This window comes from Orbicella franksi, chromosome 4 (assembly GCF_964199315.1).
Source record: "Orbicella franksi chromosome 4, jaOrbFran1.1, whole genome shotgun sequence".
Classification (NCBI taxonomy): Eukaryota; Metazoa; Cnidaria; class Anthozoa; order Scleractinia; family Merulinidae; genus Orbicella; species Orbicella franksi.
The window spans coordinates 10,390,355-10,417,191 of record NC_138148.1 but is presented as its reverse complement, the minus strand read 5'-3'; the positions used below and the strand labels follow the sequence as shown (position 1 = coordinate 10,417,191).

Genomic DNA, 26,837 nt, shown 5'->3' with positions numbered 1-26,837 from the left:
GTTCCAAATTCGCAGTATTCAGCAAGACTATACAAATCTGTTATGAAATTATCCACTGACTCACCATCTTGTTGACTTCTCAGGTTGAACTTGGCTCTTTCAAATATTACGTTTCTCTTTACCACAAAATGAGCTTCAAACTTGCCTTTCACTACGCTGTACTGCTTTGCTTCTTCAGTTGTCAGTCTGAATGACACTACGATGCCGGCAGCTTCTTCGCCCATCGAATAAATCAAAGTATTCACTTGGCTCTCGCCGTCCTTTTGGTCGAGTCCAGTCGCTTTTCGAAATCGTTCGAAACGCTTGATCCAACGGGACCATTCTTCGGGTTTGAAGTTGAACTTTTCAGGTGGTGGAACTTGGTAACTCGCCATGGGTATTTGTTGAACCATGGGCTGCTGTACAGCTGCGGCGACTTGTGGTTGTGCGGCTGGTTGTGCGGCGTGAGCGCCAGCTTCGTTCGGCTCTTCAACTACTTGAGGTTGTTCAGCTTGAATTCCGGCCTCGTGTGCACCTTGGTCTCCCATATTTCCGTTTTGTCTGATTCTTCTTCAGTTTAAAGGTTATTGGGAACTTCCCGTTGCTACCATGTCGAATTATTTGGGCTTACGATAGTCTTCAGTGAACAACACGTGTTTACTTCAAGACGCCATCTTTAATAACCCAACATGCATCTCGCACGTAACTAACTTGAACAATACTTCATGTAAGCTAACACAACACGAGTCACGATTGGTTTTGGTTTTGCTTCTGATTGGATGAAAAAGTGGCGCGAGATTTTTAAGGTGGCTGAACACAGTTTTTGATACCTGTGTTCATTCACCTTTTTCTCTAAAACCCTTGATCCCTCGGTCGCCAAAAAGGCAGCAAGGAAGTTAACAACACAAACGTTGGTTTTCCGATGGTTAAGCTGACGTGTGTGCCGTTGCCATGGCAACATGAATAAATATAAACGGGCCTTTAAAATCGGTTTTGTTTATTTATAGAAAATCTAGTCATTAGATTTTCTTTATAATTTGCATGCAACAAGCTTGTAACGATTCTCACAAGTCAACACCATTTTGCTAATAATTTAACAGTGAGATCTTTAATTATCCCTTGTTGAAGGTTCACTGGAATATCTAGAATTTCCTTTGTTAAAGTTCAATTATTTTCAATACTCCCGTTACTTATTTCCTTAAGTATTTTCGTGCCAAATTTCGTGAAATTCTAATGAGTGGTTTCGAGTAATAGGCGTATTTCCGAGAGTGCAATTTTCATTCAATCGCAATTTTTTGACTTACTACGCATGCACTGCATTTAACTGGGTTCTTTCGGTAAATTTCTGGGTTCTTTCGGTAAATGTGTTCGGCCACCTCAAGGTGGCCGAACACAGTTTTCGCGCGCGCTTTTGCTGATGCAATTCAGCGCGCGCACAAGGATTGCAAAAACAAACATACCGTCAATAGAGCGATCATTTTATTTACTCAACACCCGCACTATCTGCGCTATTTTTCTCTATTATTGAACGCAGTGTATTGATGGCTTTAGTCTTTTATTACAAAGATATGTAAGAAAAAGTAACGACGCAAAGAACCCAGAAATTCTCATCTTTTTCTTTGTTACCGAAAGAATCCAGTTAAATGCAGCGCATGCGCAGTTGCTCGAAAAATTGAGACCGATTGCTTTTGCAGAAACATGCCGATTTCTAACGATCCAGTCGTTAGAATTTCAAGAAATTTGGCAAAAAAATAGTTCAGAAACCACGTGAATGATTTATCGCAAAAAATTTGAATTTTGACATAGGGAATTTTTAATAATACAGAACTTGCAGTGAAAACGGTTAAAGGCGAATTACGAAAATCGCCTGTGTCAAAATTTTATTAGAACAGTGTTGACAGAAGGGATTTAATGTTAATTCGTAGTGGGCAAATGATGAAAAAAATCTAACGACTGGATTTTTTTTAAATAAACAAAAACCATTTTTTAAGCCTTGTTTTAACCAGCCCCATTGTCATGGCAACAGCACACACCATAGCCAAAATGCGATAATAAACCCTTCTGTGGTTAACCTTGACGCTTGCAAAAAACGGGCGCCAAAGCATAAATAGCTTAAAAGTACTGGTTAATTAGGCATAGGCTCTTGAAAACTGTGTTCGGCCACCTTAAGCCAATCGTGTATAGCGTAGTAATGCAAACTCAATATTTCTTTTCGACACTTACGTTACTTACAAAAACTTTCGGACGTACGTTAAAATTTCGGACGTTTTAATTTTCGTACACTTTTTATCCAATTTCAGACGAATTTCAGACAAAAAATCCGGAAACATAGCTAAAGTAAATTTACACCTAGAAAACATGAATGAGACTTTTAGAAACAACATATGTGAAAATGATATTTTTACTGCGCCCTTAAGGTTTTTGAGATACACCGACGAGGAAATATCACGAATTCTATCAAGTCGATACGTATCTCAACTACTGTGTGTAGAGTTCTCTCCATAACGGAAGCCAAGAGCTTTTGAGCTACTTAAAGGTTTTATAATGTACTGCACTGTAAATATTCCACTTAAAAATTTCGGACGGTTTAATTTTCGGACACTCTTTTTGTCCGAAATTAAAATCGTCCGACCTTTTTGGCAAGTAATGTAGTAAAAATCGTTCTAACAGTGAGTTTATGATGATAAAGTTACCACCTGCGCACTTATTAACGAAGCCTGTTGTTATTTTCATCCTTAGGCAAAATTAGAAACGACCTTCACCAGATGAAAAGTGAGATAGGGAACATGAGTGACAAGTTAGACAATTTGATGACACGGAGAGAGAGCGAGGATGAAGGTCAGTTCTAAATAAAACCTTGTAAACATCCTTTGCGCAATACTAAAAACGTTATCCAATGACAAAAAATGCTTTGGCGAAAGTGAAAAGGGATTGATTTTATGCAGCCATTTGCTTATACTCAGCTATGAGCGAGCCTTTTAAACTTTAATTTACTGAAGATGCTGTGTACAAGGTCTTTCCACTGATTACAATTCTGATTTTATATTAACCACTTGTCTTGGGCTTAAAAACTTGTCTATTCCAAAAGGTTACAAAGTGCTTTTTCTATCCGTTAGTCCTAGACAGATTCTGCTCAAAAAATCATGAAACGTTGTTCAAAAATATCCCCAAAAGCTTCCCAAAAGTTGCTTATAATCGCAAAAGTTGCTTAAAAATTTTTTATAGTTGCTTGCTGAAATCGAAGAGCAGCAAGCCGGCTCTGTTTCTGTACAACAGCAAAACGAGTAGTTTCAGTTCAGTTACAGTTTCTTGAAGACCAAGAAATAACTCTAGACTCATCCTAGAGCGTTCTCTGGCAACTGCTGTACCTGATCATCACGGATGCCTCGATGTAAACTTCTAAGGCGCTTTCCATCTGGGATGAAAGGGTGCTGAGCGGACTAAATACCCTCTCTGCAGAGGCAGAGCTGGAAAGTCCTGGATTGGATCTCTTTGATGTTGCTCTTCATCGGATTCTTCATTGTCAGAAGAAAGCGCCTTTTTGAGCTAGTTGTACCATATTTGGAATATTAACACAGGTACCCATTCTGGAAATGGAGTCACATCTGGCATATCCATATTAGGAATCTATCAACACAAGATACCGATAAAAACGCAAGAGAGTTTCTAGTGAACTTCTTATGAGTTTCCAAAGAAAACGTGGTAAAATATCAATTACTTATGAATGTGATTTCGAAATGGTGAAAATATGCCAAAAATATGCTGGCTTTTAGAAAAGATGCTGTAAAGTTGCTCACTCTCCGAAAAGTTGCTCAAAATCGAAAAGGTTGCTCAAAAATCGTAAAAGTTGCTCAAACTCGTAAAAGTTGCTCAAAAGTTGCCGACGAGAATCTGTCTAGGCCTACTATCCGTCATGCACTCACTTCACCAAGTCTACTTTTTGGCGGGTTCTCTTTACTCGCTTTTTTTACACGTTTCGTGACATTATGACAAGAACTCTCTGCACTTGATTCTGTTGGGACGGATCTAGGGGTGATTGGCGGGCTCGGTAAAACCCCCTAAATTTTAAAAAATGAGGTATTATAGCACGCTGACTTGGCCTTAGAAAGCCGGAAGTCCCATTTCCGAAGACCTCAGTTTTGAACATTTTCAGTAGTGAGATTTCCCCGCTCATCCCCCTAAAGGGAACGCCTTCGCCGGTCCGTTTCTCGAACCCCCTTCTCTAACATCCCGTATCCGACCCAGTTGTGTAAACATAACTTTCTTGTTTGTCTGTATTGACAGTCAACACAAACTAATGTGCCACGCTTTGTCCACAGAGAGAGATGATTTCCAGAAGATGAAAAGGGAAATACGAACCATCAGCGAAAAGTTGAATGAAGGTACAGATTAAATTTGCCGTTTTACGAGGTACATTGTAATCTTGGCACAGCGTTGGACAATGTGATCTTATCGTGCGAGAAAAGTCTCAGTGAGTCTGCTTAAGAACTTGAAGAGCAGTAAAACAGTCGTTTCAAATCTAAAAAGAACTCTCTCTTCTTGCCTATGGGTACTGTTAATACAACTTACACACCTTTTATTCTGGACGAAGAAAGTCGGGGATTTCATTGTTGTTAACTTAGTTTGAATTAATGGCTGTGGTCGCATAAACACCGGTAACAACAGCTTGATCGTTAGACTTCAGACTTAACCGTAGTTAATGGTTGCAGTAGGCTCTATGGTCGCACTAATGTTATTAACCACAGTTAGTTCTAATCAGCCTTTCTAAAAATAAGTGAGATTCTACACGCGCGCTGTCATTGGTCAATAGAGTTGACCAACTTATAATGTTCTATTGCACTTGTAAACACGCGGTTTTCGATATGGCAGAACGTCGCAAGAGCTTGAGAATTCAGAACATTAGCGATAGCAAATTCTTTCATTCAACATACACTTTGAAATTTGCAAGGATGAACGGAACCAGAGATTGGTCGCGATATAATGCTTGATCGTTTGAGACCAGAATGGACGGTTGTAGCGTGGAATAAAAAGAATTATTTTACACAGGTCGCCTATATCATAATCATAACAATGACGAATTTAAAATTGCCAACTGTGACTTAAAAAAGTAACAAGGAAAGTTCAGAGAACTTATCAGTAGAATTTTAAAAAAGGTATCAGGAGAAAACAAATAGTTCTCCTGCTATTTATCAAGAAGTATGAATTTTCAAGTATTTATTATCAGCTCTTGGGAGCTTGTCTGTCTCCTGAATAAGGATTGCGTTATCTATCATCTCATACAATTCTGAAAAATAAAGAAACGAAAATAAAAAGGCTAAACTTGAGCGTACAGAAAAATCCGTAATAAGCTTTAAACTAAAGCTAATGTGCTGAGTTTTGTTTCCCAGAAAACCTCAAAGAGACACTCGAGCAAATGAGAAAACAAACGAAAAGTGTCAGTGAAAAGTTAGACTCCTTGAGAGAATCCAGCCAAGATGAAGGTCAGTAGACGTTAAGATATTTGAAGGTTTACAGATTCCATCTCTAGTCAGGAGAAAGGTTCTCCTGTAACATACACGCAGTGAACGTCAACTAAGAAATTAATAAAACTACGGGAAAAACGACGGGATGTCTGTTTAGAAACCAACGATAGTAACTATTGTTCAAACTGGTAGAAATTTAATAAATTTGCCAAAGTAATCCGTCTAGCCAATCACAAAGGACACAGACAATCCAGAAGCCAATCAAAACTCGAAGTAAATACATACAGCTGACGCGAAGCGCGGGAAAACGTGTGCGAGCGACTTACGATTGGTGTTGCAGTTTTACTTCTGATTGGATGAAAAAGTGGCGCGAGTTTTTAAGTCAATCGTGTAGCGTAGCAATCAAAACCAATAATATTTCGACACTTAAGTGAAAATCGCTCCAACAGCCAGTTTATGATGATAAAACTACCACCTGCGCACTAATGAACGAAGGCTGATGTTAATTTTCATCCTCAGACAAAATTAGAAACGACCTTCAACAGATGAATAGTGAGATGGGGAACATTAGTGACAAATTAGACACTTTGATGACAAAGAGAGAGACCGAGGGTGAAGGTCAGTTCTAAATAAAAACTGGTAGCATTTTTGCACAGTAAAAACACAGCTCATCCAGCGAAAGAAACATAACGTTTTGACAATAGTGAAAAAGTAATGATGCTGTGCAGTCATTTCCTCATACTTAGCTGTGAATGAGCCTTTTAAACTTATATTGAAAATGAAGATGATTAGAATTATGATTTTAATATTAACCACCTGTCACTGGCTTAGAGATAAACCTGTCTACTCCAAAAAGTTTTAAAGGGCATTTAGGGCCTGTTTAAAAGGTGGGAGGGTTACCCTAGCAAGCGGGTTAACCCTAGCTGTAGGGCAAGAGATAGCCCAGGTTTTCAAGCAAAATTTCACAGGTAGGGTAACCCCACAACCCAGGACAACTTAACGCGCCGTTACACTCAAAGGGTCTGGAAACAATTAGAAAGTTAACTCGGGTAGGCGGGTTAACCCTACCTGGAGTGTTTACAAGAGAAAAAGTCAACCTGCTTGCCAGGGTAACCCTAGCACGTAGATAGGGTAACCCGCCTAGGTAACCCTAGCTGCCTTGTAAACACGAAGGGCAACCCGCTTGCGAGGGTAACTCTCTCTCCTTGTAAACAGGCCTTCACTGCACCTCCCAGAAGTCACGCTATGAATTTTATCGAGCCTCCCAAATTATAAAAGAAGGTTCAATGTTCAAGAATCAAACCTTAAACAAATGTATATAAGTGGGGAGGGGGCGAGGCACAGCAACTTACAAAGTCAACTTCGATTCGTATTGCAAAACTTCTACATCGGTTCAATCCCGTTTCGTTTTTAAAAAACCTATGTCATATTTCTTACTTGCGTCTGACAAGGTACTTGAAGTAACTTTTATTTATTTATTTCTAGATGTTTTTGATCCAGCTGAGCTAATTGACGGAATTCGCCAACTCTACAAACTCCGCGACGGATGGCTTGCACCGTTTCCCTGGTGTGAAGAGTTTCACTTTCATCTCGATGATATTTTTACCAGACTCAAAGTGGTCAGCAGGAAAAAAACGAGAGGAAAAGCGACAGAAAACGTTGTGAACATGTCTGGGATCTTCAAACCACATGAAGAATGTTCACAACCAAGAACAGTGTTAATTGAAGGAAAGCCTGGTATGGGGAAAACGACTTACTGCAAAAAGCTGGTATATGACTGGGCTACAGGAAAGCAACAACAAGAAGATTGCTCTCCAAGGTTCGAAACAGTGCTGTTGCTGAAGTGTCGTGATATGCAGTCTGACCTGTGGGAGGCCATTGATGATCAACTTCTGCCTCGAGAAGTTGGAGAAGACGTAAGAGATAGATTCTTCAAATTTATCCGCCAGAATCAGTCTGACGTTTTGCTAGTACTCGATGGATTGGATGAGGTTCCCACTAGTAAATTGCCAGTGCTCGCAGAAATCATTCAGGGCAGAGTGCTTCCAAAATGTCACTTGGTTGCAACTGCAAGGCACGAAGCTGGAATTAAGGTCCGAATACACAGTGACACCCTGCTGGAAATTGAAGGTTTTACCGAAGAAGATGCAAGGAAGTTTATCCTCAAGTACTTCAAAACATCGGAGAATCTGGCCTTAAAGCTCTTGTCCAAGCTGGAAAGCGATGAAAATCTGCAAGACATGGCCGCCAACCCTCTGAATACTGCACTCCTTTGCCTTGTTTGTGAAGAGTATCTAGGTGTTTTCCCAGAACGTAGGACGCAACTGTACGTGGAAATAATACAATGTATCCTTAGAAGATATAGAAGAAAGAAAGGACTGCCAGAAGTGAACGCGGATCTCTTCGAAGTGTATTACCCTCAACTGAAACATCTTGGCCGATTGGCATTGAATGGTTTACTTCAAGACAAATTAGACTTTGAGGAAAGTGAGCTTCAAAGTCATGCAGATGACTTACCTGGATTCGGATTTTTGTCAGTTCAGCCCGGAGGCAGTAAACTAAGACCGCATCGACAGTATAGCTTTCTGCACAAGAGTTTTCAAGAATGGTTTGCAGCCCTCTATCTTTGTTGTCAGTTTATCGAGAAGGAAATCATTCCCGCCCAAATAGTTGCTGAAAAACGATTTGCTCGAGAGCTGAAGGAGGTGCTTCCATACACGTGTGGTCTGTTAGCAGCCCGATGCAAGGAAGAAGCAGTAGCACTAACGAAATATATCATGAGAGAGGGAAACCAGGACGATAGCGATGACAGCGATGCCGATAGCGATGATAGCGATGAAAGTGATGGCGATGAAAGTGATGGCAATGATACCGATGATTGGTTGACAGTTGCATTGGAGTGCGTTGGAGAATGTAAACAAGACAACAGCAGGTTTCAAGCGGATTTCGCCCGTGAGCTTGGCTCTTCTCTTCAACTTCAAACGCTGCGACGTCGTCATGGCAACATTGATGCTGCAAACGTTGTTGTTCTAGCTGATGTACTAAAATCCAACACAACACTGACAGAGTTGGAATTGGCACACAATGGCATTGATGATGCTGGGGCAGTAGGTCTAGCCGAGGCGCTTAAATCCAACACAACACTGACAGTGTTGAAATTGTCTCACAATGACATTGGTGATGCTGGTGCAGCAGGTCTAGCTGAGGCGCTTAAATCCAACACAACACTGACAGTGTTGACATTGTCTTGCAATGACATCACTGAAGATGGTGCAGCAGATCTAGCCGAGGCGCTTAAATCCAACACAACACTGACAGTGTTGAATTTGTCTGTCAATGGCATTGGTGATGCTGGTGCAGCAGGTCTAGCTGAGGCGCTTAAATCCAACACAACACTGACAGTGTTGAAATTGTCTGACAATGACATTGGTGATGCTGGTGCAGCAGGTCTAGCTGAGGCGCTTAAATCCAACACAACACTGACAGTGTTGAAATTGTCTTACAATGACATTGGTGATGCTGGTGCAGCAGGTCTAGCTGAGGCGCTTAAATCCAACACAACACTGACAGTGTTGACATTGTCTCGCAATGACATCACTGAAGATGGTGCAGCAGATCTAGCTGAGGCGCTTAAATCCAACACAACACTGACAGTGTTGAGATTGTCTAGCACTGGCATTGGTGATGCTGGTGCAACAGATCTAGCTAAGGCGCTTAAATCCAACACAACACTGACAGTGTTGAAATTGTCTGGCACTGGCATTCGTGATGCTGGGGCAGCAGGTATAGCTGAGGCGCTTAAATCCAACACAACACTGACAGTGTTGAAATTGTCTCACAATGACATTGGTGATGCTGGTGCAGCAGGTCTAGCTGAGGCGCTTAAATCCAACACAACACTGACAGTGTTGACATTGTCTTGCAATGACATCACTGAAGATGGTGCAGCAGATCTAGCTGAGGCGCTTAAATCCGACACAACACTGACAGTGTTGAGATTGTCCTTCAATGGCATTGGTGATGCTGGTGCAACAGATCTAGCTAAGGCGCTTAAATCCAACACAACACTGACAGTGTTGAAATTGTCTGGCACTGGCATTGGTGATGCTGGGGTAGCAGGTCTAGCCGAGGTGCTTAAATCCAACACAACACTGACGGTGTTGACATTGTCTCACAATGACATTGATGATGCTGGTGCAGCAGGTCTAGCTGAGGCGCTTAAATCCAACACAACACTAGCAGTGTTAAAATTGTCTCACAATGACATTGGTGATGCTGGTGCAGCAGGTCTAGTTGAGGCGCTTAAATCAAACACAGCACTGAGAATAAATTTGTTTCCACAAGTATACGATTTCTAGCTGATTTAGGTTTTCTGTTTTTGAATGAACACTGACAGATTTTGTATGTGACATGTAATTCGAGACCAAGTGGCTTTTAAGTAAGATACGAATTGCTTTGCTATCAAAACTTCTTACCACTCGGAAGTCCAAAAGTAGTTATGTTTTTTAATAATCTCCACTACAATGGAATTTTCTAGTATTTTGTCCTTTCTTCGGTCATTACACTATGAATTCGGAGTTGAGATCTAGTTGGCAAAATTACACAAGTTTCAGTGTTTACAGATTCGTTAAAACTTTTTCCCGGCTTTGACGGTTTAAGGCAAGCAGGTATTGTTGAGCTAGCGGGGAAAAATGTTCCGGGGCTTACAATAGGAATTAGTGTATTAAAGGTCAACCTACAATCTCCGACAAAAGTCTTGGCACACCTTTCCACTTTTGCAATATCTGTCAGGGCAATTTATCAGTTCGCCCCCTTCCCCCCCAATTCAATGTTGTTTATAGTGATGAAGTCGTCATTGCCCGCTTACAACATTGTCGAGGGGGAAGGGAGTACCCTATTGTAATGATGTCATTAGGTATTGTCCCCAAAATACCTTCTCAACGCATTTTCGTGCTATCTGATCCAGGTGTGCCAAGGGCTTTTGTCGAGGATTGTAGTCTCTGGACGTCTCTCTTTCTCGACGAAACTGAGCCGAGCACTCCTGGGAACAACCGACTGACTTTAAGAGAAATACTTTGTTGGTCATTAAGGTAAAAAAGTTTGCAGAGTTGTATCTGCTTGTGACAGTCTATCATATGTTTAAAAAATGATGTAAATAGACAATTTTTCTATGTTTGTCCCAGTTTTAATGTATTGTGATAATCTAATTATTGTATTAATTAATAAACACACATTTATAAGGGGGGTTCTGGCACAGAGGGTACCAATGGGACAACAACCGTCCGAAAAAAGCCCCCCAGCACCTTCTCCTCAGACAAAAGCTTCGGAGAAGGTGCTGGGGGGCTTTTTTCGGACGGTTGTTGTCCCATTGGTACCCTCTGTGCCAGAACCCCCCTTATATATGTGTGTGTGTGTGTGTGTGTGTGTGTGTGTGTGTGTGTGTGTGTGTGTGTGTACGAGAACAGCAGTTGTCGAAAACCAAATTTCGACAACCAATTTTCGACAAGGGCACTGTTGCGTGAGTGCTGTGCCACAAATGTATGAGTGTGTAACGCAACAGCACAGAAGTAAAATTTGGCGAAAAAGCGGGTCCAGCGAAACTGCAACGCAAGTAATCAATATGCGCGGATGTGCCCTTCACTAGTATATACAAAAATGTGCCAGAAAAAATTTCCTATTGGAGATTTATATGCACAGTGTATACTGCGCCGACATGGCTGCCGCAAGATATTCGTCCGATGTTCTGCAAATGTTCTACGGCCCAATACCGAGGGAGGAAGCCGACATGGCTGCCGAAAGACGTTCGTCCTATGTGCAAATTTTCCGAGGCCATTCAAAACCTCCCTCCAGAGCTTATTGAGATGATTCTCAAGGAGTACATCGCGATAAAAATCAAGGAAAGAAAGTCAATGGGCTGGGATGAGGTGCATTACGAGATTGATGAGGCGCCCTTTTGCGAAAAACGATCAAGAATTGTTAAGGTCATGTTTTGCAGTAAATGCAGCTCTTGCGGCCAAAAAGGACTCTGTTACGAGTGTTATAAAAAAAAAACGGAGGAAAACATTATCTTGGCTACCCCGTGTATGACGAGAACGACTACGCCGAAATCTTTCAGAAATTTTACTGAGAGGCGACGATATTAACCATCGTTCGAAGCAAAAGTTTTGTTTTGAAATCGGCGAGTTGCGCGACATCTTTTCTCAGAAAGACTGGAATCAAATATTCCCCCAGGCCCCTTGGACGAGCAGTACAGAAAAACATGGAGAACAACTCAAGATTTTTTTGTTTGGGCCGAAAATAACGAACCAGAACAGAATTCACCAAAAAAATACGCCCAGCCAATGCGCTTTAAGTTATTTTTTCACTACAGAAGCTGCCGAAGTGAAGCGAGCAGGAGGAAACGAGAAAACAGCAAGATTCGATCGCAGCATTCGATCGCTTGTAACATGAAACATTCTTGAACAACGGCCTCGATCGAGCCTGTTTAAGTTTCCTCTGCTTCTCGCATGGCTTCAACGACTTGATATGTTATCTGTCTGACCTCTTTCTGCCAAACGGGCGTAGAAAGTTCCGTGAAAATAAAGCAAATAGCGTGGAACAGCACAAGCATTTTGGTCTTCAGAACTGTTGTTGGGATACAATTTATTCAGCCAAGCTCTAAATATAGCTCAAGCATGACATCATCTCGCCACCCAAAAGCGCATGCGTATGTGTAAAAACCTGCGGATTTAGGCGAAGGACAGAGAAGCACACCACAAGTCAAAGGATCGGCGACAGGATCAATGTATATAGCTTGAGTAGTTAAACTATATATCAGCGAGCAAATGATGGTGCTTTGGGATGTGAGGGTGGCCACCTCTGATTCCTAATACGGCACGTACAGGCGCTTGTCAGGGGTATGGGGTGAGACCGTCCACGGTGACAACCCCGGGTGAATCCGCCCCGGCCCAGTGATGACTGGTAGGTGCTCAGAGGTCCCTCGGGATCTCAAACCTCGTCCGGAGGTAAAACGGGACAGCGGCCTTGTCAGCGGCGCGAAAAGTCCTAGCCGGGGCTACGCAAAAGAACAGCCAACGAGCCTCTCCCGACAGAGTTTTGCTTTTTTGTGTGACTTGTCACGCAACGTCACGCGTGACAGTAACGTAACCCAGTCACGCAACGTCACGCGTGAAGGAAACGCGGTGTAACACAATCACCTGTTTTTGATTAGACTAAGAGAAAGTTTTGTGTTTTTTCGCTCAAAATTTAGTTCAAACCTGCTGTTTAATCCGCAAGTTTTTTTCTATATTCTTCCCGAACCTGGTCCCGAACCTGGTTTCTTATTTTTTCGATATCTGGCTGGATTGGATCTGTTTGTATTCGCGCGAAGTTCGAGCGTAAAGTCTCTTTAAGCTGGCGATATTTCTGCATTTCACGTGTGATCAGTTGAAACTCCGTGTCAGAAACCCGATTATCATTAAGAGCCTGTGAGACGGCGAGGTTAATCGAGTCATGTTTCCCGATAGCCAGAGAATGGATTCTCGAGTGCTTATTGACTTTGCGTTCAAGCTTCTTGTTGACAACGGACAGGCCAGTGGAAACTGCGTCAGATAAAGCGCTATACCGGCAACAGGCGCTCCGACAACAATTCCAACACCGGTGAGTGATGTTGCAACAGCCCCAGAAGACAGAGCTGCCGTGACAGCGCCAAGGCCAACCACGGAATAGTGAAGCGCTTTCCGGGCTTTTTTGTATTTTTTCAACACAAGCCTGTAATGCTCGACCTCAGCAGATATTTCTTTTTCAATTCTGCTTATCTCGGTTAGCCGGAAATTCTCGGCATTTGTCGTTTCGGGAAGGCTTGGATAGATTCTTCTTTCATTCTCGGCAGGCGGCGCGCTTGGTGACAACAGATTTGCCGAAGACATTGCGTATATATAGAAATTTAATTTAACTCTAATTCAAAAAGAAGCGGGAAGCCCTTGAAATCAAAGAGTTCGCCATTTTCATCTTTCACGCTAATGGTGATGCTATTTATGAACTCGTCTGTGGAGCAGTCTCGCAAAACCTGTTGCGGAGAAGCCTGGTAGCTCACCTTTTCATAAGGCTTACCTTTCACATCAAACAAGGCTAATACATCTGACCTTTTGCCATTGAACAGATTCCGTTCTGTGTCGATCAAATTACAATGAATAAAATATGTCGTTGGAGATCTAAGCCTTTTTACGATGTTTATAAACTGCAGCTTTCGCTCAATACCGAGTAGACTGGATAAATCGCGATCAAGTTCTATCGGTTTTGACCCAGAATTTTTGATTACAAGCTGGCCAAGAGGTTGGTTTGTTATTGTTTCCAACTTATAGTTATATCTTGCGAACAGACTGCCTATTTCTTGCGCAATTTTTTCTAAACTGTAATGTCCTGGGAGTACTTGAGCAACTGGCAAAGTGACATCATTGCCTTTATGTCCCAAGGTGGCCGAACCTTGTCTTTTCAAATTGTCCCAGCTGTTGTACAAACTGCAAGAAATGAGTTTCATGAAATGCACTTTCGGTATCGGATCTTCAAAAGATATTGTCCCTCCGTTCTGTTGCGTGACAATAGTGAGAACAACCATTTTTATATTCAACAAATAAAATTGTGTTCAAATAAGATGGCCAATTTGTGGAATGGACCTGCGTTAAAAAAAGCTGAGGTGGCGAAGAAAAAGGCGTGGACAAACGTTTTAAACCATTTCCCCAAAGTAGACAAAAGCCGGTTCGTTTCGCAAGGAAGCGTTGACGAGAAAAATAACGTGACCGCGGAGGTGTTTCTCAAAGAAAGCGAAGACTCGTTTCAAAGCGTCTCCGGCTCAGACAGAAAATACTGGAGTGCGGAAATGAAAGAAGCGCTTGGTTTGGGAGACAGCGGGGGTTTTCCTTATCAACTGTCGCCCCTCGGTTCAAAAGTTTCATTGGCCATCCCTGCGGTACCTTTCGACGGCAAAGCGCCAAGCTTGAAAACAATATTCAACGACGCAATCCAAATCTACGTCACGCGTGACCAATATTTCACAACAAAATTCCGAGAAATATTTCAAGACACCAAACTCAAGCACACGTCTGGAACCGAAACAAAACACTGGTTAGGAGGGCCTGACATGAAATATTGGCCGCAACAGCTCAACTTCGCGGTTTTCTGCGCGACACAGGGGTGCGGAGTTTCTCGCGAAATCTTCGACAGCGGGATGGATCTCCCCCCGCAGATAAGAGCCTTTTACAAATTCGTGTATTTCACGGTCAGGCGCATTCTGTACCAGCTAGGAGGAATACAGAGCATGAGCGCTTTGCCCGGAGACCCGCCTTTCAACCAATACAATAATCATTATGACGTTGCTTCGTACAAAAGGATATACAACGAGTTCGGCATTGATCCGTCGAGTGATTTCCGCTACACGCACGGGCCAAACCACGGTCTTGGAAGCGTTTACGTCTATGTGAGCGGTGCGGGCGCGTCGAAAACTGACTACCAATACCCGGGATGGAACAAATTCAGCGATGAAGGCGGCAAAGCTATAAATGGGGACTTGATTTATTTCATCGAGCCGGGGGCCGCTTCTGATGCTCAAGCGGACTGGTTCGCGCCAAACACCGTGAACGGTTTGACGCAGGCGGGCTTGTCGAGAATAAATCAGTCAATCGAGGCTTTCGTTTACTGCATCCTGGGCGCGCAAGTCAACGTCCGCAGCAGCATTCTCGGCTCTGGCGGTCGAGCGAGAGAAGCCCAGAGCGAGTTCCTAGTGTTGGTGGAAGACGCTATCAGACAGCCCGACTTGGCCAAGAGCGTGCAAAGGTACCAGCTCGCGGTGGATCAAGCGAAGGTGAGGCTAAATCTCGCTGTTGCCCCCATGGCCTGGCTCATGCCCGCGCAAATGATAATCAACACCGCAAGCACGATCGGTTACAACAACAAGCTGAAACAGGCGGTCTCCGGGATGAAACTGGGGGTGAACAACGAGGTAAATCCAGACACAAAAAAAGCTGGGCTCAAAATCATGGCAGGCGGCCCGTCAAAGATTAACCCTCCCAACAGCCACCCGACCAACCCGATACACAAAGCCGCAACAGCCGAATCGGGGCGTGGGGTGGAACCCCACAGGAAACCATCTTCGTCCGAAACTCAGCAAGCGCAGCCACCGGCGGAAAAAATAGAGCCGGAGGCTCAAGATGAAACACCGCAACACGAAATTAACAAAACGGCTGTCATTGTCGGTGTAGTTGGATTATCGGCGTTGCTGTTCATGGCTTGGCGGTAAGTTAACGCTGCTTCTTAAAATATTTTTCGAACAAAAAGGCAACCGCGGCAAGAATGAGCAGCCAGATGTGCTCGGCCAGAAATCCGACGACTTGGCCGGCGGCTTTGAACAGGAAGCTCACCATCGAGCCAATCAGCCCGGGCAGCAGAGAACCAAGTTTCGCGGCAATATCTTTGAGGCCATTTCCCAAAGCTTTGCCGGTGGCTTTCAAACCTCTGGTTAGGACTCCGATGACAGCTCCGATTGTGGTCCCGGCGGCGAGAAGAATAGCGGTCAACGTCACGCCATATTTTTTGAAGATTTCCTTGACCCTTTCCAAGAGAGGCCGCCCCCTTTCCCTTTCCACGATCTGAGTTTGCAAACGCGCGATCTCCTCTTTTCTTTCTGCAACTCTGCCTTCTGCAGCTTCTTTTTCAGAGGGCGAGGCATTCTCATCTTGGATGATTGCCTGGTCTTCCGCGTTTTGGCGCTGCAGCTCGCTTTCCTGCTCTTTCAGTTCGTCCAACGTTTTTGTTTGGTTGTACCTTTCTTCCAAGGCGTTTGTTTCACTTTCTTTTTCAGCGAGGCTGGCCCTGAGTCTGTCAACTTTGGCTTGTTCCTTTTCTCTGTTTTTTGCTTGTTTTGCAAGCGAGTCCAAAGACTTTTTCTTGTTTTCAAGATCGGTTTGATAGTTCTTTTTAAGTTGTTTGAGCCTACGCAGTTCTGCTTCACTTTCAAGGTTCGAACCTTGTTTATCCTGAATGGAATCAATCTTAGCGTCGGTTTGCTGTATTTTACTTCTCAGAACTTCCACTTCTCTCTTTTCTTTTTCTCTTTGCGCAGATAATTTTCCCGCCTGTTGAAGTTGTTTTTCAGCTTCTTTCAGTCTTTGGCGTTGTTCTCTGATTGTATCTCGGTCTTCTTTTATTATTTCACTAGACTCCGGCCCAAGTTCATTTTTGAATCTTTCCATAAAACTTTTCATTAAGCCTGACTCGTCTTCTTTCAGAATCTTGTACTCGGTATTTTTGGGCCCCTGCGCCACGGCAACAATTTTTCCCTCAAGTTTCCCAGTGCCTCTTCTGATTCTGATTTTTTCAAAGTTAGCTTTATCGAATTTGTCTTTTATCATATCAACGGCTTTTTTGAGTTTTTTCCGCAAATAGCTTTCTTTCTGAAGATCGCTGATTGAAGGTGTTATTCCAAGCAAAGGGGTTTCTTCCTGATAAGAAGTGTCAAGAAGGCCGGACTGCTCGTGCAGCGTAGTACGCATTTCCATTTGTTCGCCCTCGTGGTAGGGGCCGCCAGGTTGGTAGGGAGTGGACGCCGCGCCTGGCTGAAAAGGTTGGGTTCTGTTGACCTCTTGTCCGTCATCAGAATCATCGTGGTCAAGCCGATTGTCAAGGTCCGGGTCTTCGTAACCAAGTTCGCCACCGCCTTCCGCCATAGCAATATATTTAAAGCCTATTATTTTTCAAATTAGAAATAATCGCCGGGATATTTATACACAATGTTAGAGGTGCCAGAGAACCTTCGCCCAATTTACAGCGAAAAGACCGCTCACGCCATGAAGGCCGAGCGCGCGGTCAAACGAATCACCTTTAACCCCTCTGAAGCTAGCCCCGGCAATACGCTGTACGTTTACGTGCCCAAGCTGAACGAGAACGAGGTTCTGGTGCCGGGCTCGCTAGCGCTTGTCTTTGACATCGACCTTGCTGGAGGGCACGCCAACAACTTCCTCGTCCAGAACGTCACGTGGGCGCTCGTTGACAGGCTGGTCGTGTCGTTTGCGGGAAGAACCCTGCAAGACACGGTTGGGTACGACATCTACAAAACTTTCGAAGACCTTTTCCTTTCGCAGGAAGAGCGCGACAACAGGATTCTCGAAGGGATTCAGAGCGAGGATCTGTGCAAGATCCGCTCAGACGCGGGAGACAAGAAAACCTCGGGCGTCGACGCTGAAAACAAGCTGACGGAGGTATACGGAAAAAAGTACCGGATCAGGCTGGACCATCAGATCTTAACCGACCACGGCGTTTTCTACCCCCAGGCCCTTTACAACGACCTCAAGTTCGACGTAAAACTTGCCGAAGCTATACGCGTGGTCAAAGGCTCCGACTCAACCAAGCTGAAATACAAGCTGAAAAATATACAGCTTGAGTACAAAATGATGCGCAGCAAGACTCTGGCAGACGAGGCGCAGAGCGTTTACTCCAGCGGCAAAGAGTTATTTTACGACCACGTGATCCATGACAAAGAGGTGTCTTTCAAAAAAAGACGTTGACACGAGGCTCACCATCAAAGTCAACGCCCAAAGAAGGTCACTGAAACCCCTCCTCCTCCTGTTTGTAGAGCCGTATACTGCGGGCGACAGAGATTCAGAAAAATTCATCTTCCCCGATCTGACGAAAGTCAGCGTCACGGTCAACGGCTCGCGCAATATGCTTTACAACAACGGCATCGAAGGCAAGGACATGTGGGAAGAGGCCCGCAACTTGTTTGTGAAAGAAAAAAAATAAAACGGAGCACATGGATATGACAAAGTTTTACACCGGCGATAAGTTCGGGCTTGTGATTGATATGCGCACCATGGCTGACCAAAACATGCACGGCAGCGGCACGCGCATTGTGAACAGTACGGACGGTGTCCAGCTGGAAATTGAGCGGAAGACCGAAGGGTCAGGCGACGTGAAATGCCACGTATTCGTCATCGCCGACTCCCAATTCAACCTTATGGGCAGTCAGCTTGAAGATGTGCAATATTGAATATGAACATGGACCCCCGCAAGATACCCTTCAACGCTCTCATCGTGGGGCCGACTAATTCAGGCAAATCGAGGTTCTTGGTGGACCAGCTCTACGGCCCGTTCCGCAGAAAGTTCGATTACATCGTGCTCATCTGCCCGACGTTCACGCACAACAAGACCTACCACCGGCTTGGCGAAAACGATCCAAGAGTGGATGTGATAGTCTGCGAGCAGCACGTCGTGGAAAGGTGGTTGAAGCTCGTGAGATGGCTTTTCGCGGGCACCAACACGCTCATAATCCTCGACGACTGCGCGGCCTCCAAAGATGTGAAAGGGTGCACTGGCGAGCTGGTGAATCCCGCCTTTTCTGCCAGGCATATGGGCATCAGCGTGTGGGTGCTGACCCAGAAGTTGACCGGCATAACATCTTCCTTCCGGGAGAACGTGGCGGCGATCGTCCTCTTTTACACCCCCTCGGCCAGGACAACGAAAGCCATCTTCGACGATTACGCCGGCGAGCTTTCCCCTAATGAGTACAAAGGCCTGGTTTCAAAGCTAAAAGATCGGAAATTCTCTTTTCTTGTGTTCGCGCTTCGGCAACCATACGGGGTAAAGTTATTTGAATAAAAAATGAAAGTTGAATATAGCCTTGCACAATGGCTGCTGGAGAAGACGCCGCGTTAGAAGAAGTTATGAACATTCTTCAAACGGAGCCCGAGCCGTCGAGTGGTCCCGCAGGTGGCCTTGTTCAAACCGCCCACGGACCCGACATTCCCGCTCTTCGCGAGCAGCTGGCCGTGCTCGTGTCCACAGGCAAAGCCAAAGAGGCCATCGGAGTGCAGCTGACCCACGAGCAGGTGAAGCGCCTGAGCGACAAAGATGTCGAGAAATTCACCAAACGCTACGAGACGTACGTGGGCTCGAAGACAACGGAAAGCCTGATCGACAGCTTCATTTTCCTTGCAACCAAAGCGGTCGGAATGACCGTCAAAATCAAAGACATCGACGCTTATCAGAAAGAGTTCAGAAACGACTACATCTTGAACAAAGAGCTCTCCAATCTGGCCGGCAACATTGCTTTGAAGTGCGGCCGGTTTCTTGCTATGGCCAACGCGGTGTTCATCACCACGAAACATATTGATTATAGTCCACAGTTGCCGGTGCAGAGCCACCCTTCTCGTGATGAAAACGGCTATCCGCTTGAGGTCGTTGATGAAGTACCCGGCTCAGCAGCTGCAGAATAACTGGTCAGCATTAATTAACAACTGCTGAAGTCTTGCTGCCAAATTGTTAACAATTAAACTTTTTTCATTTGCTTATAATACAACTCGCTTCAGAATGTCAACCGAACAATCCGAGAGCGCGCCTGCCGTCATGGCGCCTCAGGTTGAGACCCAGGGAGCACCTGCCGCCGATGTCACACAGCAAGCGACAACTCCGACTGCAACCACGCAGTGCGTAAAAAACCCCAAGCGTGTGGCTGCTGGAAAAATGGTTGCTGAAAGAACGCGTCTGGCACGAGAAGAACAGAAGAAAGCGGCTGAGTCTTATCATGTGGAAAAGGAAGCGAAAGCCGCCACAGCGGCGGCCCCTGAGCCAGCCCAGACAACAGAAGGCGAAAGCGCAAAGAGCAGCGGCCTCAGCGCAAACCAATGGATTGCTATTGGCGGGATTGGCGTTTCACTGCTCGGGATCTATTACAAACGTGAAGAGCTCAAGGCAATGGCCAAGCCCGCGTTCGACAAATTCAAAACGCCGGAGCCCGCGCCTGAGCCCGCGAGTGTCGAGCCAGAACCTGCTCGCGCGACACGGCCAAAAGTATTTAAAAAAATGCTTTGAACATTTGCGTGTAAAGAATATCGCGATGCCGCAAGTCGACATTCTGCATACTATCGGCTCTTCATTTGCAATTCTTGGAATAGGTATGGTATGGTATGACTTCAACAAAAAGGTTTATGAAAGAGTCTCCCATCTTCTCAACATAATGTGGTGTGAAACGGCTGAAGAAAAGGAAACAAGATGGAAAAAAGAAAGAGAAGAAGAAGAGAAGACAAGGATTGAAGAAGAGATTAAAAGACTTGGAGATAAGAAAAGGATAGAAGAAGAAGAAGAGAAGACAGATTAATTTTGTTTTGAACTTTCGTTCTTTACTTATATCGAACGCACCGTGTCCGACAACAAGCTTGTCAAGACCGTCATTGACGCCGCAGCTCTCACGGGATTAGCCGCGGGCATCGGCTGGGCCGCAAAAAAGGTTGTGAAAGAGAATTTCTCTTCCGATCCCAACAGCAGCTTTATGAATTACATGAAGTTCACCGCCATCATGGCGGGCAGCATTGCGCTCAAAAAGTACCTCGAGGACCAGAAAATCCTCCCCGACAGCGTTTGAAATCAACGATTTAAAAAAATCTTCCGATAATATATAACCATGGCGAACATCGCGATCATGATTGGCGGGGCTGTGTTGAACGCCACGGCTTTTATCGGCGGCAATTATCTGGCGAGGGAGCTTGACGGGGGCGACAAAGCTGCGCTTGAAGAAAAAAAGCGCCACGACAAAGCTCTCCAAGCTTATCAAGCGGCTTACGCCAAATACGAGCGCGCCCAAACACAACTTCTCGACTGGATCGCGACCAACGCAGAAACAAAGGAGCAGGCCTTCACCGACACCGACTACGCCTTCAAACTCTACAACCAGGCGCATCCTGACGAACGGATGGTACCCCCCAAGGAGCCCAAGTTCACAGATTTCTACCAGCCAAGCGAGCAGCAGAAAAAGGGTGAACTCGCGTTCGTGGGCGTCGGCGCTCTCGCTTTGACCTACGCGGCCTTCGAGTACCTTTAAACTTTTTTACGCCTCACTTATATGGACGCCAAACTCGCAAAGATTTACTACGGCCCCGGGGGCTACTGGAAAGGAATCGCCGCTATCAAAAAATTAGCCGAGGCCGCCAATGTACCTGAAGAAACCGCAAAAACGTGGTTGATCAGGCAAGCGCTCTGGCAGATATACCTTCCCGCGCCGAAGCGAATTCCTCGGCCGAAATTCGACGTTCCCACGTCCAACAAGGTCCATCAGGCGGACCTTCTTTTTCTGCCGCACGACAAGCTCCCTCGCGGCCGCAAAGTTTTCAAATACGCGCTGACCGTTGTCGACGTGGCCAGCCGCTTCAAAGAGGCCGAACCCCTGACTTCGAAGAATTCTGATGAGGTCGCCCAGGCCTTTCAGAAGATTTACAAGCGCTCGCCTCTCAAATGGCCCGAAATACTGCAGGTTGATCCCGGGCGCGAATTCATGGGTGCTGTCACAACAGAGATGGACAAGCACAAAACCTTCATCCGGCGCAGGCGCGTTGACATTCACCGCGACCAGGCCATTGTCGAACGTTTCAACCGCACCCTGACTGAGCGCTTGTTCGGCCACCAGTGCGCCGTGGAAATGCTTCTCCCTGATGGCAAGCGGTCCACCGCCTGGGTGAAAAGACTTCCTGAAGTTGTTTCGGCTTTGAACAACGAGGCCACAAGCCTTATCGGCAAGAAACCCGCCGTCGCCATCAAAGAAAAATCTGTTTACGCAAGGCCGTCGACACCTTACACGAGGCCTGTTGGGAAACGCGAAAAAATCCTCCCCTCTCTTGTCCAAGTTCGTTATCTCTACCAGCGCGGCGAGCTTGAAGGGGGCGTGAAAAGAGCCACAGATCCAATCTGGTCTTTGAAAGTTTTCGGCATTGAAAGATCTTTTTCCAAACAGGATCAACCCGTTCTCTACTATCTGCGCGACGGGCCCAAGCGCGGCTTTGTGCGTGAAGAGCTGCTGGTTGTTCCTCTAATCACACAATTACCCCCAGAGCAACTTTGAAACTTCGGCTTCCAACCCTCTAAGTTCATCATCCGTTAATGTTGACAATATATCCATGCATGTGTACCCGTAAGCTTTTGTATGGATACCATCGTCACCTATCCATCGCTTTGAATCAAATGGCGAAAGCGAAATTTTGTTAAGATGCATACCGTAAATCTCGTGTCCCTCGCTTCGAAGAATGTTTATTCCATGCCATTGCTGCTTCGCACCGAAAAGCGTTTCCTTGTACTGTTCATGCGTTATTTGTTTCTTGACAACGCTCTTTTTTACGCCCTTCGCTTTTTTGATATTTTTTTCGTCCGCCTTCAGGATGGAGTACATTTTCGGCCTCAGACCAACGTACTCTGCGATGGGGGTTCCGGCGCACTCGTCTTTCATCTTGCCCAAGACCTTTTTGTTGGCGTTTGAGTGGAGATGATGCTCCTTCGGGTAGTCGCTCGTGTCGTAAAGGTCCATGTTGTTTTTCATGTCTTCGTAGACGTCATCCGTTTCGATCAGAATCAGAAGGCTGTCGGTGTCCGTGTACAAGAGCTCGCACTTCGAGCCGTACTTCTTTTTTAGCTCATTGTAAAAGAAGTCGTACATCAGGATCTTGCTGTTGTCAAGGATCGTCATCCCCGTGTAGACCGGCTTGTTGAGAAGCAGCTTGCTTTTTCGCATGTCCATCCCCGCCATGTCGTTTGAAAATAAAACATGCCTTGAGTACAAAGGGCTGGCGATTAATTTCCTTATTTTGTCCGTCTCGTTGCTGCGCACTATTCTTATGTCAACGCGGTTACGCAGGTTTTCCATGGTTTTACCGAAAACCGAGTTGTTCATGTCCTCGTAAAACTTCTTTTCGAAGTCGCTCTTCGCTTTCTTCCTGAACTCTGTGTTCATCCGGATGTAAGGCTCCATCCAGCGTTCTTGTTCGAACTGCAGCACCCTGTGCACACGCTTCAGTCTCATTCCCTGCTTCAGATAAAACTGCAAGTTTCTGTAATGCACGACGTAGTTCTTTTTGTCATGAAGCGTTAACAGCAGCTTCTTGCTGTCCGGGGGTTTCAGATCCAGGTCTTTCATCAACCCCTTTTGGTAGTCCGACATCCACTCCTTTTTTACGGCCTTTTTCGCCGGCGCCAGGGGATAGCTGTTGTGATCCTCGTGAAGTTCTTGCGGGTATTCGAGATCGACCTCGAGAATGCACCCCTTCTTCGCGTTTTCTTTCATACTAAGAATCTCCTCCTCTGTGGGCACGTCGCGTTTCCACTTAAAACCTCTTATCGGGAGGGGCTTGCACATCGCCCATCCGTAAAGATTGTTTGCGTCGAGATAGATGATGTGTTTTTTTGGCTTGCTTGGGTCGTATCCCGGTACTAGCGGGTTGTTTGCCTTGGCGTACCTATTGCTCACCATGGAGATTCCACCCCGCATTCCCCTTTCCACGAAGAGGTGCATTTCGTAGTCTGTTAATAACTCAAGCTCGACCCCTGTCTTTTTCAAGAGCGCATCCCAGGAAAGACCTGGCGACGTGTAATAATGCACCGGATCCAACCCGTACTGCTTAAGGCACAGGTTTCGGAAGTTCTCAAAAACATCCGCCAGCAGCGCGACGTCCGTTTTCACGTAAAGATCGTGGTAATCGACCAGCGTTTTGCATTCAAAATACTCCCAGACAGCCTGCGCGTGCGCGTACTCTTCGTCTGTTATGTGCTCGTCGTTCAGCTTGCTGTAAAACTTCTCTTTGTCAGGAAGCCTTGTCTCGCTAAATCTTTCCCTTGAGTCCATGTACTCGTAAGGGTAGATCCCTTTTTTGTAAAGTAGGTCGCTGCCTTTCGAAATCGTTGATGTTATTTTCAACGACTCCTTCGGTGTTGCGCTTACAAGTGAATCAAGGCTTCCTTGCAAAAAGTTAAAGCTGTCGATGAAACGCAGACCTCCGACAGAGAATGTGATGTATTTCCCCATGTTGTTGGCGACGCATTTCACCTCTTTCTCCAGCTGCGACATCGCTTGCATCAAGTGGTGCGCGTCGTAGCCCCTCAGGTTGTGGAATACGATTGGTATTGGGTCCGTCTTGGGGTTAATTCGCAACTTCTTATTGCATTCGCTGTGAGCAGCTCCGCGAAACCTGCCAGTTATGTGGCAATGGTCCTTTACCGCGTCTCTGAAGTTTTTCTTCATCAAAGGTTCTGCGCAGAACAAACATGTTTCCTGATTTTCTGCAATCCATTGGTCAATTCCGTCTTTTTCTTTTCTTTCTCTTTTCGGCCCAACAAATTTCATTTTTTTGAGTGCCGCGTAATAACAACGTTTGTGACTTTGGCCGCAATAACGGCCTGTGTCGTGGTCGCAGACTGGTATTGAGTCCAAGAATTCGTCTTTTATCAAACTTTTGTTACAAATGTGGCAATCTTTTGCGTTTTTGAATTTTTCCCAGTCTTCGGCCTTCATATCAATCGGTTTTGGTGTGACCAAACTCTCTCTTATTTTCACCTCTTCCTGCAGAATGTCGCTTAAAAACTCCCCAACCGCGTTTTCGCCTCTGTTAGTGTTCGAACCTACCACTTTACCATCGCTTCTCACAGCCATGTATGAGTACCCACATGCCTCGTGCTTTTCGGTCTTCTCTGTGTAGCTTGTTTGCATTCTCTCCCGCTCACAGCCCAGAATCTTTCTGACAAGAGCCTCAAAGTCCGCGTAAATAATGAAAGGCATCTTCATCTGTTTTTTTAAGTTTCGGAAGGAAAGGATGTTTTCTCCCTCTTCTGGCATCACGATCCTTGTCGGCCTGCCGTTCACACCGTTGCAATATTTTTTGTGATCCACGAGCAAGTCTGCTCTTGAGAAACCGGTCAAGCACAGCATGCAATAGTGCTTTGTATCTCTGTGCTTGGTCTGATCGAACAGCAAAGCGTTTTCTCTTTTTACGTAACAATAGTGCTGAAGTTCCCCTTTCTCGATTAACATCAGGTTTATCCGCGGCACATTCGCTTGTTTTTGGCTTATCCGGTGCACAATCACATAATCGTTTTCCCAGCCAAATACGTTTATTGCGAGTTTTGGGTTTTGTGCCTCGAGCTTTTCTATCTGTTTTACCGGTGTTGGGAAATCGATGCCTGCGTAGTTGATAGCGTCATTGACCGGATATTTGCTTGGTCTTTGCGGGTTCTTTCCACCTTTTGGAGGGAATAAAGCGGCTCTGATTGCCCACTTCAAACATTCGTTGTCTCTGTTTTGCACGTTGATTATTGCCTTCTTTTTCGCCAGTTTGGCAGGAAGAGGCAAATAGGTCCCTCCGCGAAGTGGCTGATAGCGCGCAACATTCACGTACGCGACCTGTATCCTTTCAACCGCCCATCCTGATCCCATCTCGGACCAGTGCTCTATTTCTCCTTTTGCGTTTTCAATGAATTCGTCAAATTTTTGTCTTATCAGGTCCCTATCATTTTTTTTGAAAACGTGCGGTTCGTCTTCTTTAAAATAATGCTCCATGAATTGCATTTCACCGTTTCTTTCTATTGAGAACTTTACTTGTAACCCGAAACTTACTTTTACGCTATTTAACCCAAGGGTTTCTTGTTCGACCAAATCGGTGATCTTTTCTTTGTTCTCTCTTGCGAACCTCAAAATATCTTTATTGTTTGGGTTCCTTTCGGATATAGCCATTCTCCACACACGGAGCCATTCTTGGAAATTGTTTTGAAATATTTGGAACCCATCGTATAATGCGTGAAACTCGGGTGTCAACGGTTCGGGAACGTTTGTTCTTTCCTCCCTCGGTATTGGGCCGTAGAACATTTGCAGAACATCGGACGAATATCTTGCGGCAGCCATGTCGGCGCAGTATACACTGTGCATATAAATCTCCAATAGGAAATTTTTTTCTGGCACATTTTTGTATATACTAGTGAAGGGCACATCCGCGCATATTGATTACTTGCGTTGCAGTTTCGCTGGACCCGCTTTTTCGCCAAATTTTACTTCTGTGCTGTTGCGTTACACACTCATACATTTGTGGCACAGCACTCACGCAACACTGTGCCCTTGTCGAAAATTGGTTGTCGAAATTTGGTTTTCGACAACTGCTGTTCTCGTACACACACACACACACACACATATATAAGGGGGGTTCTGGCACAGAGGGTACCAATGGGACAACAACCGTCCGAAAAAAGCCCCCCAGCACCTTCTCCGAAGCTTTTGTCTGAGGAGAAGGTGCTGGGGGGCTTTTTTCGGACGGTTGTTGTCCCATTGGTACCCTCTGTGTCCAGAACCCCCCTTATATATGTGTGTAATAATGTTAATGTATCGTGATAATTTGTATTTACCTAACTAGCCAGGACCAGATAGTACGCAACTCTTACAAGGTCTCTCCTGATTGGCTCGATCAAACAATCGGAAACTATAGGGTACTTAAAATTCAAAATGGCGGACGATGATCGCGAAGCGCGAAAGTGAACAGAATGAGTTGTTTTGGAACGGTATGTTTTCCTCTTCAGTTTTTAAAAGCCTGGCAACGGTTAATCTATAAACAAAGAATTATAACAGGTTTG

General features: G+C 45.2%; 5 protein-coding genes and 1 pseudogene across 8 annotated transcripts in view; 3 read left to right on the top strand and 3 right to left on the bottom strand.

Moving 5' to 3' along the window:
* LOC145484577 (uncharacterized) overlaps positions 1-10,640 on the top strand; it is a 29,876-nt gene extending 19,236 nt beyond the window's left edge. For 2 of the 4 annotated variants that reach the window (XM_081463165.1, XM_081463166.1), the window contains 5 exons: positions 2,719-2,817; positions 4,299-4,361; positions 5,367-5,459; positions 5,961-6,059; positions 6,927-10,636. In XM_081463165.1, the coding sequence (XP_081319291.1) occupies positions 2,719-2,817; positions 4,299-4,361; positions 5,367-5,459; positions 5,961-6,059; positions 6,927-9,799 (3,227 nt within the window). In that variant the 3' untranslated portion in view covers positions 9,800-10,636. Of the gene's footprint in view, positions 1-2,718; positions 2,818-4,298; positions 4,362-5,366; positions 5,460-5,960; positions 6,060-6,926 lie in introns of all 4 variants that reach the window. The other 2 variants (XM_081463167.1, XM_081463168.1) reach the window with 2 other exon arrangements.
* The window catches only part of LOC145484637 (deoxyribonuclease TATDN3-like), a 66,102-nt gene that overhangs the window by 29,521 nt on the left and 9,744 nt on the right, over positions 1-26,837 (bottom strand). The gene's annotated exons all lie outside the window — the stretch shown is intronic.
* On the top strand, positions 14,284-15,714 carry LOC145484601 (uncharacterized). The gene has a single exon (XM_081463198.1). It carries the CDS (start codon positions 14,299-14,301, stop codon positions 15,712-15,714), a length of 1,416 nt encoding a protein of 471 aa, XP_081319324.1. The 5' UTR covers positions 14,284-14,298.
* LOC145484623 (uncharacterized) lies at positions 15,716-16,763 on the bottom strand. The gene has a single exon (XM_081463225.1). The coding sequence runs from the start codon at positions 16,676-16,678 to the stop codon at positions 15,716-15,718; it is 963 nt and encodes a 320-aa protein (XP_081319351.1). The 5' UTR covers positions 16,679-16,763.
* Positions 16,989-18,474, top strand: LOC145484608 (uncharacterized; annotated as a pseudogene).
* LOC145484380 (uncharacterized) lies at positions 22,398-25,653 on the bottom strand. The gene is made up of 4 exons (XM_081462996.1): positions 24,675-25,653; positions 23,059-24,473; positions 22,646-22,863; positions 22,398-22,407 (listed from the first exon to the last, which is right to left on the bottom strand). Exons 1-4 carry the CDS (start codon positions 25,651-25,653, stop codon positions 22,398-22,400), a joined length of 2,622 nt encoding a protein of 873 aa, XP_081319122.1.

Excerpts from the sequence above, each read along its gene's own strand:
- LOC145484380 (XM_081462996.1), bottom strand. The coding sequence starts at position 25,653 with ATGGGATCAGGATGGGCGGTTGAAAGGATACAGGTCGCGTACGTGAAT. Across the intron at positions 24,474-24,674 it reads TTGCCACATTTGTAACAAAA|AACCTTTGATGAAGAAAAAC; the intron begins GTTTGATAAAAG and ends TGTTCTGCGCAG. Across the intron at positions 22,864-23,058 it reads ACCGCGTTGACATAAGAATA|CTAAAAAAGAAGTACGGCTC; the intron begins GTGCGCAGCAAC and ends TTTTACAATGAG.
- LOC145484623 (XM_081463225.1), bottom strand. The coding sequence starts at position 16,678 with ATGAAAAGTTTTATGGAAAGATTCAAAAATGAACTTGGGCCGGAGTCT.
- LOC145484601 (XM_081463198.1), top strand. The coding sequence starts at position 14,299 with ATGAAAGAAGCGCTTGGTTTGGGAGACAGCGGGGGTTTTCCTTATCAA.